We start from the raw sequence: 13796 nt of genomic DNA, 5'->3' as shown, positions 1-13796 counted from the left end.
GTGTCGGTATTTTATACCATTTATTTCCATCGTGTCAAACACTGCAGTAGAAATGGATCCTTCACACAGAGAATACCTGGACCCTTCCCCCCTGCTTTTAACATTTGTCATGATCCTGTCAATGTCAATTCCAGCTGCTTTACCCCTTTTATTCTACGTAATGCCTCGCTCACCTCCCCCACACTCACATCCTGCTCTTCTTCACTCCTAAAAGATGGTATACCTCCTTGACCAGTGCATGAAATTACCTCCTCCCTTACTTCATCGACATTCAAAAGTTACTCAAAATATTCCCTCATCTACCCAATACCTCCAGCTCTCCATCTACTAACTCCCCTACTGTTTTTAACTGGTAAATTCATTCGTTCCCTAGATTTTCTTAACTTGTTTCTCACTCCAAAATTTTTTCTAATTTTCATCAAAATTTCTTGACATTGCCTCTCCCACTCTATCATCTGCTCTCCTTTTGCACACACTCACCACTCTCTTCACCTTTCATTTACTCTCCATATACTCTGCTCTTCTTATAACACTTCTGCTTTGTAAAAACCTCTCATAAGCTCCCTTTTTCTATTTTATCACACACTTTACTTCATCATTCCACCAGTCACTCTTTCCTTCTGCACCCACCCTCCTGTAGCCACAAACTTCTGCCCCACATTCTAATACTGCATTTTTAAAACTATTCCAACCCTCTACAACCCCCTCCTGTCTCCCACTACTCATACTTGTACTAGCCCACCTTTCTGCTAATAGTTGCTTGTATCTCGCCCTACCTTCCTCCTCCTCTAGTTTATACACTTTCACCTCTTGTTGCCATTTTCCTTTTTTCCCATCTACCTCTTACTCTAACTGTAGCTACGAGTAAATGATCTGATATATCAGTTGCTCCTCTATAAACGTGTACATCCTGAAGCCTACCCATTGACCTTGTATGCTTATTTATCCTCTTTTTCATAAAATATGTATTACTTATTACCAAACCTCTTTCTACACATAGCACAAAGGCTCCCATTTTCATTTTCAATAACTGAATAATTACAGTACGGTGGACCCTCGACTAACGCTATTAATCCATTCCTGAGAGCTCATCGTTAGTCAAAATTATCATTAGTCAAGTTAATTTTCCCCATAAGAAATAATGGAAATCAAATTAATCTGTGTAGGACACCCCAAAGTATGAAAAAAAATTGTTTTTACCACATGAAATATTAATTTTAATACACACAAACTGAAGAAGACATGCACAGTTACATGACACTTACCTTTATTGAAGATCTGGTGATGATTGATGGGATGGAAGGAGGGGAGAGTGTTGATGGTCTTAGTGTTTAGAAGGAGAATCCCCTTCCATTAGGACTTGTGGTGGCAAGTCCTTTTCCGGGGTTACTTCCCTTCCCTTTAAATCTCTGAAACCAACCTTTGCTGGCCTTAAATTCACTCACATCACCACTAGTTGCTTTCATTTTTTTAATTAAATCGTCATGCAACTTCCTAGCCTTTTCACATATGATCGCTTGAGAGATGCTATCTGTTTTTCGTTTATCCACACCAATAACAGTCTCTCAACATCTTCGAGTACTTGCGATCTCAGTTTCGAAAACATAGTTGCACCTTTGGCAAGAACAGCTTCCTTGATTGCCGTTTTCTTGCCCACAATAGTAGCGATGGTTGATTAGGGTTTTGTGTACAACCTGGGCAGCTCGGAGACACGCACTCCACTTTCATACTTAGCAATGATCTCTTTCTTCATACCCATAGTAATTCTCGCCCTGTTTGCTGTAGGGTTGGCACTAGAAGCTTTCTTGGGGCCCATGGTGACTTATTTTGCAGGTGCAATCACTAAAAAGGCTGTGATAATATGAAATGTTCAGATTGTATGCTTGGAAGCGACCGCAGTGGCTGGCTGGCTTGTAAACACTAGCCAGAAGTGGACGCGTCTCAAACGGAAGGAATAGTGTTGGTAGAGTTTTTTAGCGCTAGTTGAGGCAAATTTTTTGCGTTAAAATGTATCGCTAGTCGGATTTATCGTTAATCGATGCCATCGTTGGTTGAGGGTCCACTGTATTATAATCTGTTACAGCCCTCGAGGTAAGTTCCTTGATAGTAGTAAGGGGCCCATGATCCAGGGAATTGGATGTCTTCCCTATCCTTGGATTGAATCTGAATGCCAGTCATTTGCCTTGCTGCTGTATGACCTACAGGTTTAGTACTTTTACACCCTCCACTTCCCCACAATGTTCCCTTGATTGTGATAACATTCTGACGTTACTGCAAACCTCTTTTGCCATCAACTTTTCAGGACGTTCAAATTGATATTCTGGATGATCACAGCATTATCCTTACTGCCCCTGCATCTTCTAATACCTTCAAGAATAGCACCCATGGCATCACAAAACTTAGCCAGAAGTAAGTTTATAATTATTACTATTAGTAGTTATTTTTTAGTAGTTGTAGTAGTAGTGCTAACTTAAGGAACACTCCTAATCATGTGTAGTAGTAGAAGTACCTATTATATGCACAAGTCACAAAAAATTCAGGTAAGAAAACATTTTTTAACTGAGTCTTGCTATAGACATCAAACTTTAAAGTATACAGTGGAACCTAGTTTTTCGGCCGTAATCCGTTCAAGAAGGTCGGCCTAAATTCGAAGCAATGTTTCCCATAAGAATTAATGTAAATACAATTAATAGTAGTAGGTTGGTAGACAGCAACCACCCAGGGAGGTACTACCGTCCTGCCAAGTGAGTGTAAAACGAAAGCCTGTAATTGTTTTACATGATGGTAGGATTGCTGGTGTCTTTTGTCTGTCTCATAAATATGCAAGATTACAGGTATGTTTTGCTACTTCTACTTACACTTAGGTCACACTAAACATACATGTACACGTTTATTTATACACACTCATGAGTTTTCTTTGATTTTATCTTAGTTCTTGTTCTTATTACTTTTCCTTTTATATCCATGGGGAAGTGGAATAAGAATTGTTCCTCCGTAAGCCATGCATGTTGTAAAAGTCAACTACAATGCCGGAAGCAGTGGGCTAGTAACCCCTTTTCCTGTAAAAATTACTGAAAAGAAAATTGTCAAAGTGGGAAGTTTGTGCGTAGATGTTGTGCAAATGATAAGAAAGAGATGATTGTGGATGTTAAAAATGAAAAGTAGCTGGATGTCCTGGCTTTAAGTGAAACAAAGCTGAAGGGGGTGGGTGAGTTTCAGTGGAGAGGAATAAATGGGATCAGGTCAGGGGTTTCTAATAGAGCTAAAGGAGTAGCAATAATGTTGAAGGATAAGCAATGGCAGGAAAGGAGGGAATATAAATGTATTAATTCAAGGATTATGTCGAGTAAAATAAAGGTTGGATGTGAGAAATGGGTTATAGTAAGCATATATGCACTTGGGGTAAAGAGAAGTATAGAGGAGAGAGAGAGATTTTGGGAAATGTTGAGTGAATGCATGGGGAGTTTTGAACCAAGTGTGAATGTACTTGTGGGTGAGGATTTTAATGCTAAAGTGGGTAAAGATGTTGTGGAGGGAGTAGTAGGTAAATTTGGGGAGCCAGGGGTAAATGAAAATGGGGAGCCTTTAACTGAGCTGTGTAGAAAGAGGTTTGGTAATAAGTAATACATATTTTATGAAAAAGGAGATAAATATACAGGGTATGATATAGCACGTAATGAAAGTAGTTTGTTAGATTATGTATTGGTGGATAAGAGGTTAATGGGTAGACTCCAGGAGGCACTGGAAGACGACCAAAACGCAGATGTGATTTACACAGATTTTGCAAAGGCGTTTGACAAATGCAATCGTGGAGTGATAGCGCACAAAATGAAGGCCATGGGCATTACAGGGAAGGTAGGCAGATGGATTTTCGGGTTCCTAACACATAGAACACAAAAAGTAGTAGTGAACAGGGCAAGATCCAGCATCAGCGAGGTCAAAAGCTCAGTGTCCCAAGGCACTGTCCTGGCACCTCTGTTGTTCCTCGTCCTCATAGCAGACATAGACAAAAACACCTGGCACACTTTTGTATCATTTGCAGATGACACTAAAAAAGCATGAAAGTCAGTACAGTAGAGGACACTGAAAAAGTACAGGAAGTCATAAACAGGGTTTTCCAGTGGGCAGTGGAAAACATGACGTTCAGTGGTGATAAGTTCCAGCTGCTTAGGTATGGAAAGAATGAAGAACTCAAAAGGAGCACTATATACAAAATTCAAGAGGGTCACCAAATAGAACGTAAGGAACACGTAAAAGATCTAGGAATAATTGTGTCAGCGGATCTTTCTTTTAAAGACCATAACAAGACAAAGATCACGACAGCCAGGAAGATGACTGGGTAGGTATAGAGAACTTTCAAAACAAGAGAAACAAAGCCAATGGTGACACTTCAAATTGCTAGTGCTCTCTCACTTAGAATATTGCTCAGTGCTAACGGCCCGTTCAGGGCAGGAGAAATGTCGGAGCTGGAACAAATACAGAGATCGTTTACGGCTCACATTGAGCCAGTAAAGCACCTAAACTACTGGGAACGCCTGCAATTCTTGAACATGTGCTCATTGGAGTGGAGAAGAGAGAGGTACATGATGATATATACCTGGAAGGTACTCGAGGGCTTGGTCCCAAATCTGCACACTACCATAACAACATACTGGAGTGAGAGAGATGAGAGGAAATGTAAAATAAACTGTGAGGAGCAGGGGTGCAGTGGGGACAATAAGGGAACGCTGTATCAACATCCGGGGTCCCAGACTTCTCAACATCTTACCAGAAGATATCAGAAACACTGCTGGAACAAGTGTAGAAGCCTTCAAGAGGAAACTAGACAAGTATCTTCACCAGGTGCCAGATCAACCAGGCTGTGATGGATATGTGGGGCAGCAGGCCTCCAGCAGCAACAGCCTGGTTGATCAGGCGAGCACTAGACGAGCCTGGCCCATGACCGGGCTCAGAGAGTAGATATACTCTTCAAATTCTTCAAAGGTATGTACACGTTTATAGAGGGGCAACTGATATGTCGGATCATTATCTAGTTGTAGCTACAGTTAGAGTAAGAGGTAGATGGGATAAGAGGAAAATGGCAACAGCAAGTAAGAGGGAGGTGAAAGTGTATAAACTAAGGGAGGAGGAAATTTGGGTGAAATATAGGCAACTATTGGCAGAAAGGTGGACTGGTGCTGGTATGAGTAGTGGGGGGGTTGAAGAGGGTTGGAATAGTTTTAAAAATGCAGTATTAGAATGTGGGGCAGAAGTTTGTGGTTATAGGAGGGTGGGTGCAGGAGGAAAGAGGAGTGATTGGTGGAATGAAGAAGTAAAGGGTGTAATAAAAGAGAAAAAGGTAGCTTATGAGAGGTATTTACAAAGCAGAAGTGTTATAAGAAGAGCAGAGTATATGGAGAGTAAAAGAAAGGTGAAGAGAGTGGTGAGAAAGTGCAGAAGGAGAGCAGATGATAGTGGGAGAGGTACTGTCAAGAAATTTTAATGAAAATAAGAAAAATTTTTGGAGTGAGTTAAGTTAAGAAAGTCTAGGGAACATGGATTTGTCAGTTAAAAACAGAGCAGGGGAGTTAGTAGATGGGGAGATGGAGGTTTTGGGTAGATGGCAAGAATATTTTGAGGAACTTTTAAATGTCGACGAAGAAAGAGAGGCGGTAATTTCGTGCACTGGCCAAGGAAGTATACCATCTTTTAGGAGTAAAGAAGAGCAGGACGTGAGTGTGAGGGAGGTGCGTGAGGCATTACATAGAATGAAGGGGTAAAGCAGCTGGAACTGACAGGATGATGACAGAAATGTTAAAAGCAGGGGGGGGGAGGGGACATAGTGTTGGAGTGGTTGGTACAGTATTTTTGTTAAATAAATGTTTGAAAGAGGGAAAGGGGACAAAAGAGATTGTAAAAATTATAGGGGAAGAAGTTTACTGAGTATACCAGGAAAAGTGTACAGTAGGGTTATTATTGAAAGAATTAGAGGCAAGACAGAATGTAGAATTGCGGATGAGCAAGGTTGTTTCAGAGTGGGTAGGGGATGTGTAGATCAAGTGTTTACATTGAAGCATATATGTGAACAGTATTTAGATAAAGGTAGGGAAGTTTTTATTGCATCTATGGATTTAGAAAAGGCTTATGATAGAGTGGATAGGGGAGCAATGTGGCAGATGTTGCGAGTATATGGAATAGGTAGTAAGTTACTAAATGCTGTAAAGAGTTATGAGGATAGTGAGGCTCAGGTTAGTGTGTGTAGAAGAGAGGGAGACTACTTCCCGGTAAAAGTAGGTCTTAGACAGGTATGTGTAATGTCACCATGGTTGTTTAATATATTTATAGATGATGATGTAAAAGAAGTAAATGCTAGGGTGTCGGGGAGAGGGGTGGGATTAAATTATGGGGAATCAAATACAAAATGGGAATTGACAGTTAATTTTTGCTGATACGGTGCTTATGGGAAATTCTAAAGAAAAGTTGCAAATGTAAGTGGACAAGTTTGGGAGGGTGTGTAAAGGTAGAAAGTTGAAAGTGAACATAGAAAAGCTGAGAGTATCAAATGATTTAGATAAAGAAAAATTGGATATCAAATTAGGGAAGAGTAGTATGGAAGAAGTGAATTTCAGATATTTGGGAGTTGACGTGACAGCAGATGGATTTATGAAGGATTAGGTTAATCATAGAATTGATGAAGGAAAAATGGTGAGTAGTGTGTTGAGATGTATGTGGAGACAAAAAAACGTTATCTATGGAGGCAAAGAAGGGAATGTATGAAAGTATAGTAGTACCAACACTCTTATATGGGTGTGAAGTTTGGGTTGTTAATGCTGCAGCAAGGAGACGGTTGGAAGCAGTGGAGACGTCCTGTCTAAGGGCAATGTGTGTTGTAAATATTATGCAGAAAATTTGGAGTGTGGAAATTAAGAGGTGGTGTGGAGTTAATAAAAGTATTAGTCAGAGGGCTGAAGAGGGGTTGTTGAGGTGGTTTGGTTATTTAGAGAGAATGGATCAAAGTAGAATGACATGGAGAGCGTATAAATCTGTAAGGGAAGGAGGGCGGGGTAGGGGTCGTCCTTGAAAAGTTTGGAGGGAGGGGGTAAAGGAGGTTTTGTGGGCGATGGGCTTGGACTTCAAACAGCGTGCGTGACTGTGTTAGATAGTGAATGGAGACGAATGGTATTTGGGACCAGACGAGCTGTTGGAGTGTGAGCAGGGTAATCTTTAGTGAAGGGATTCAGGGAAACCTGTTATTTTAATGTAGCCAGACTCGAGTCCTGGAAATGGGAAGTACAATGCTTGCACTTTAACCCTTTCAGGGTTTCCGATGTACTAGTACGGTTTACACACCAGGGTTATTGACGTACTAGAATACCTAAATTCTAGCGCCTTCCAATGTAGTGAGAGAGAGCTGGTAGGCCTACATATGAAAGAATGGGTCTGTGGTCAGTGTGCACAGTATAAAAAAAAAATCCTGCAGCTCACAGTGCATATTGAGAGAAAAAAAAAAAAGCTCCGACCGTGTTTTTGGCTTAAAACGACGACTTTGCAGTGTATTTTCGTATGGTATTTATGGCCGTATTCTAGGTTTTCTGGTCTCATTTTATAGAATGGAAGACACATTACAGAAATTGAGATGATTTTCATTGGTTTCATAATGAAAAGTACCTTGAAATTTAGCTCAAAGTAGCAGAAATGTTCGATTTTTACCAAATTTCAAAAGTAAGCAAATCATGCCAGGCGTCCAATACACGTCAACTGGCGAGTCTAATATTCTTTCACAAGTGCACAGATATTATTTATTTATTTCTTCACTAATGCAGTAGTCTGTATAACAGTAAATCTTCTATTTTTTTGTGAGAATAAAAATTCAGTGGAAAGCAAAAAAAAGATGTAACAGGGGCCTGGGGACGTGACTAATGAACAGAGAATGTTATTTTAGTGTCTTGCTTATTCTGGACCCTATTTGGAAATAGGCATCTTCTGAAATTTGGGTGAAGGTGGCAAAATTGCCAATTTCTGACCACTATTGGATAGTTGAAATCAGTAAGTAGGTGGTTTCTTGTAATCATTCGATAGAAAAAAATGGAGTTCTAGCAAAATAGTTACGATTTTTGTCAACTATTATTATTATTATTATTATTATTATTATTATTATTTTTATCACACTGGCTGATTCCCACCAAGGCAGGGTGGCCCGAAAAAGAAAAACTCACCCTCATTCACTCCATCACTGTCTTGCCAGAGGGGTGCTTTACACTACAGTTTTTAAACTGCAACATTAACACCCCTCCTTCGGAGTGCAGGCACTGTACTTCCCATCTCCAGGACTCAAGTCCGGCCTGCCGGTTTCCCTGAACCCCTTCATAAATGTTTCTTTGCTCACACTCCAACAGCACGTCAAGTATTAAAAACCATTCGTCTCCATTCACTCCTATCAGACACGCTCACGCATGCCTGCTGGAAGTCCAAGCCCCAAGCCCCTTCACTCCATTCTCTCTACATGTCCGAACCACGTCATCAACCCTTCCTCAGCCCTCCGGACAACAGTTTTGGTAATCCCGCACCTCCTCCTAACTTCCAAACTACGAATTCTCTGCATTATATTCACACCACACATTGCCCTCAGACATGACATCTCCACTGCCTCCAGCCTTCTCCTCGCTGCAACATTCATCACCCATGCTTCACACTCATATAAGAGCGTTGGTAAAACTATACTCTCATACATTCCCCTCTTTGCCTCCAAGGGCAAAGTTCTTTGTCTCTACAGACTCCTAAGTGCACCACTCACCCTTTTCCCCTCATCAATTCTATGATTCACCTCATCTTTCATAGACCCATCCGCTGACACGTCCACTCCCAAATATCTGAATACATTCACCTCCTCCATACTCTCTCCCTCCAATCTGATATCCAATCTTTCATCACCTAATCTTTTTGTTATTCTCATAACCTTACTCTTTCCTGTATTCACTTTTAATTTTCTTATTTTGCATACCCTACCAAATTCATCCACCAATCTCTGCAACTTCTCTTCAGAATCTCCCAAGAGCACAGCGTCATCAGCAAAGAGCAACTGTGACAACTCCCACTTTGTGTGTGATTCTTTATCTTTTAACTCCATGCCTCTTGCCAAGACCCTTGCATTTACTTCTCTTACAACCCCATCTATAAATATATTAAACAACCACGGTGACATCACACATCCTTGTCTAAGGGCTACTTTTACTGTGAAATAATTTCCCTCTTTCCTACATACTCTAACTTGAGCCTCACTATCCTCATAAAAACTCTTCACTGCTTTCAGTAACCTACCTCCTACACCATACATCTGCCACATTGCCCCTTTATCCACCCTGTCATATGCCTTTTCCAAATCCATAAATGTCACAAAGACCTCTTTAGCCTTATCTAAATACTGTTCACTTATATGTTTCACTGTAAACACCTGGTCCACACACCCCCTCCCTTTCCTAAAGCCTCCTTGTTCATCTGCTATCCTATTCTCCGTCTTACTCTTAATTCTTTCAATAATAACTCTACAATACACTTTACCAGGTATACTCAACAGACTTATCCCCCTATAATTTTTGCACTCTCTTTTGTCCCCTTTACCTTTATACAAAAGAACTATGCATGCTCTCTGCCAATCCCTAGGTACCTTACCCTCTTCCATACATTTATTAAATAATTGCACCAAACACTCCAAAACTATATCCCCACCAGCTTTTAACATTTCTATCTTTATCCCATCAATCCCGGCTGCCTTACCCCCTTTCATTTTACCTACTGCCTCGACTAATACACTGAAATTTGCCGAAAACTAGGCTCAAAGTGGGCAAAATCGCCAATGCGTTGACATCGTTGAGACCGCTAACTTTGCGAGAGCATTATTCCATAAGTTTTCCATCAAATTTCATACTTTTGGTGTCATTATGATCGGGAAAAGATTCTCTATCATTTCGTAAGATTTTTTTTTTTTCCTGCCCTGAGAACAAGTTTAGGAGAGGGCCTCTCGACCCTGAAAGGGTTAAAGGAGGGTTTGGAATATTGGTAGTTTGGAGGGATATGTTGTATATCTTTATGTATATGCTTCTAAACTGTTGTATTCTGAGTACCTCTTCAAAAACAGTGATTATGTGTGTGTGATGTGAAAGTGTTGAATGTAGTATTTTCTTTTTTGGGATTTTTTCTTTTTGGTTCACCCTGCCTCAGTGGGAGATGGCCGACTTGTTAAAAAAAAACTAATCTGTTCCAGACACCCAAGAATATTCACGAAAAGATACATTTTTAAAGATTAATTATAGTTTTACATACACAAAACAATGAGAAATAAATAAAATAAATACATAAACATTTAAATCACTATTACATACCTTTATTGAAGACTCTTGTTGGCTAATGGAGAGGGAGGACTGATTGTTTGGAAGGGGAATCCCCCTTCATAAGGACTTCAGGTATCAAAGCCCTTTCTGGGGTTACTTCCCTCTCTGCCTGCCTTCCACACTCCCTGTTTCCCTGCTACACTCCCTGCCTGCCTGCTGTACCCCTTGCCTCCCTGCTACACTTCTGCCTGCCTTCCTGCTACACTCCCTGCCTGCCTGCTGTACCCCTTGCCTCCCTGCTACACTTCTGCCTGCCTTCCTGATACACTCCCTGCCTGCCTGCTACACTCCCTGCCTGCCTGCCTGCTGCACTCCCTGCCTGCTGCACTCCCTGCCTGCCTGCCTGCCTGCCTGCCTGCCTGCCTGCCTGCCTGCTACACTCCCTGCCTGCCTGCCTGCTACACTCCCTGCCTGCCTGCCTGCTACACTCCCTGCCTGCCTGCCTGCTACACTCCCTCCCTGCCTGCCTGCCTGCTACACTCCCTGCCTGCCTGCTACACTCCCTGCCTGCCTGCCTGCCTGCTACACTCCCTGCCTGCCTGCTACACTCCCTGCCTGCCTGCCTGCCTGCTACACTCCCTGCCTGCCTGCCTGCCTGCTACACTCCCTGCCTGCCTGCCTGCCTGCTACACTCCCTGCCTGCCTGCCTGCCTGCCTGCTACACTCCCTGCCTGCCTGCTACACTCCCTGCCTGCCTGCCTGCCTGCCTGCTACACTCCCTGCCTGCCTGCTACACTCCCTGCCTGCCTGCCTGCCTGCCTGCTACACTCCCTGCCTGCCTGCTACACTCCCTGCCTGCCTGCCTGCTACACTCCCTGCCTGCCTCCCTTCCTCACTCCTTGTTTCCCTGCTACTCCCTACCTGCATGCCTGCTACATCTCTGCCTGCCGGCTACACTCCCTGCCTGCCTGCTACACTCCCTGCCTCCTTTCCACACTCTGTTTCCCTGCTACACTCATTGCCTGCCTGCTACACTCCCTGCCTCCATGCTACACTCCCTGCATGCCTGCTACACTCCCTGCCCATGGTGGCTTATTTCACAGTCGCACTTAATAAACAAGCCACATCAGCTTCCTTGATTTGTTCTTTCTTTGCCAGGATAGAAGTGATTGTTGATTTGTTTTTTGTCAAATCAGTGATTGTTGATTTGTTTTCCAAATTTCAGTCGCATTTAATAAAAAAAAATGCCCAAAACAATGGATTTTAAGGAAATGTTTGGATGAATGCATGGAGTATATGCTTATTTGCTGACAGACAAAGGGAGAGTGACTCATCTACGCGCGATGTCCCGGGCTGACACTTCTAATATGGCCGATATGAGGCAATGACCAAAATATAGAGCAAAATTTCCACAAAAAAATTGACCTAAATGCGAATCGGCCGATAACCGTAGCTGCCGAAAGACGAGGTTCCACTGTATATTACCATATCTGGCTTTTTTGACAGCCCTTTATTTTACCACGCAAGAAGCATAAATTCACTGATGAAATAACTTAAAAATCAGTGACTCTCAAAATAAATATTGTCCATTTTTGTTAACATAGCTCTGTATACAAATTTGTAATATTGCAGTTAAACTTAGTAACCCCTAACCTAGCTAAAATTACAGCAATAATTCTTACCAGCCTATCTAAGGTCAGCCTGTGTTTAGTTAGTATTACATAATTCACATGTGTATTTAATCATGGAGGGTCATCTGAGTTATTGTGATGTCGGCACCCTTCTGGTAAGTCAGCAATTGAATGAGTGAGTTAGTGTTTTCTTTGTCAGATCGCCCAACTTCGATGGGAGATGGTTGGAGTGTTAAGAATTACAGTAAGGTTAGATGACCTTAGATAAATTAATGTTATGCAAATTTTAGCATGGTTAAGTCAGGTTGCTGAGTTATTTGTGTTAATTATTCTTGACATCCTTTGTGATATCACTTTGAATTTAGGTAATATAGAATAAACTTTGGCACATCTAGCAAGTATGAGAGGGGCTGTACATTTTACTTTCTTATATATTATACCTATTATTTTATCAGTTATGCAATAGTATTTACATTTTTCAGGTTTACATTTTCCCATATATATGGACCTTCCACTACCCAGAAAGATTTGTTTGACACTGCTACTTTGAGTTTGGTCAGGGATTTTCTTGGTGGCCAGAACTGCTTGCTTTTCACTTACGGAGCCACTAATTCTGGCAAAACATACACTGTACAAGGTAAGGCATGGTAATATTAAGCTCTAAGGTTGATGTTGGACCCTTATAGCAACAGCCTAGGTCAGGTACTACATTTTCTTCACCATTAGGAAAGTTTGTCACGTGTATGGCAGGTAAATTCCTCGAGTACAATGTATAGTATACCGATTATAAAATTATTATAAATTGGCTGTTTTGTACTAAGTAACAATATTATATGTAGAATGTTTAGCAATGCACTAAGAGCTTAATTATGTATATTGTACAGAATAAGCAAATTTCGCTTTGAAGGATGGTTTGTATTTGTCGTGTTCTTATTACAACAGTTTATTTCATTTAAGTCTTTTGATTGCTTATTTTTTAATTTGTTAATATTACCTTTTTTTAAGAATTGAAATAAAAATTATTCTAATAAATTCAATACCAATACTGTACTCACCCGAAGAAAGTTCTGTATCTGTATGGAAATTTCAAAGGTGTATATTTGCATGAATTTCCTAAAAGTTCACTTAAATTATAGATTGCTCGAGGTGAAACATTATTTTGGCAGGTAGCCTTGTGTGCAAAAATAAAGGGTTAAATAATCCTATACACTATTAACTTAAATTGGAGTGTTCCTTGAAATGACTTATGGAATTTTACTACAATGGCAGGAACTCCTACCAATCAGGGTATTCTTCCACGAACATTGGATGTAGTCTTCAATACAATAGGAGAACATCATTACCAGAAAAATGACCTGAAGCCCCAATATTTCTGCAGTGTCATACGCCTTGATGAAAAGGACATTCAAAAAGAAGAGGAAAGGAAAGAGAGAATATTCAAGATAGGCTCTGAGCTTAGCACTACATATTCTCAGTCCACATTGGTAATTAGTTTTGCTTTAGAATTGCTCTGTGGAAGCTAAGCTTTTCTAAACAGTCTCTTTGCTGATGACACTGTGCTCTTGGGAGATTCTGAAGAGAAGTTGCAGAGATTGGTGGATGAATTTGGTAGGATGTGCAAAAGAAGAAAATTAAAAGTGAATACAGGAAAGAGTAAGGTTATGAGGATAACAAAAAGATTAGGTGATGAAAGATTGGATATCAGATTGGAGGGAGAGAGTATGGAGGAGGTGAATGTATTCAGATATTTGGGAGTGGACGTGTCAGCGGATGGGTCTATGAAAGATGAGGTGAATCATAGAATTGATGAGGGGAAAAGGGTGAGTGGTGCACTTAGGAGTCTGTGGAGACAAAGAAC

The 13796-nt window shown here is 41.1% G+C and overlaps 1 protein-coding gene across 4 annotated transcripts in view; it reads left to right on the top strand.

Moving 5' to 3' along the window:
* Positions 1-13796, top strand: part of LOC128694842 (kinesin-like protein KIF20B) — a 276960-nt gene that overhangs the window by 18294 nt on the left and 244870 nt on the right. For all 4 annotated transcript variants that reach the window (XM_070094293.1, XM_070094292.1, XM_053785169.2 and 1 more), the window contains exons 4-6: positions 2303-2409; positions 12421-12575; positions 13208-13422. In XM_070094293.1, the coding sequence (XP_069950394.1) occupies positions 2303-2409; positions 12421-12575; positions 13208-13422 (477 nt within the window). The remainder of the gene's footprint in view (positions 1-2302; positions 2410-12420; positions 12576-13207; positions 13423-13796) is intronic.

Source organism: Cherax quadricarinatus, chromosome 45, assembly GCF_038502225.1.
Source record: "Cherax quadricarinatus isolate ZL_2023a chromosome 45, ASM3850222v1, whole genome shotgun sequence".
Taxonomy (NCBI): Eukaryota; Metazoa; Arthropoda; class Malacostraca; order Decapoda; family Parastacidae; genus Cherax; species Cherax quadricarinatus.
This window is presented reverse-complemented; position numbering and strand designations above follow the sequence as displayed.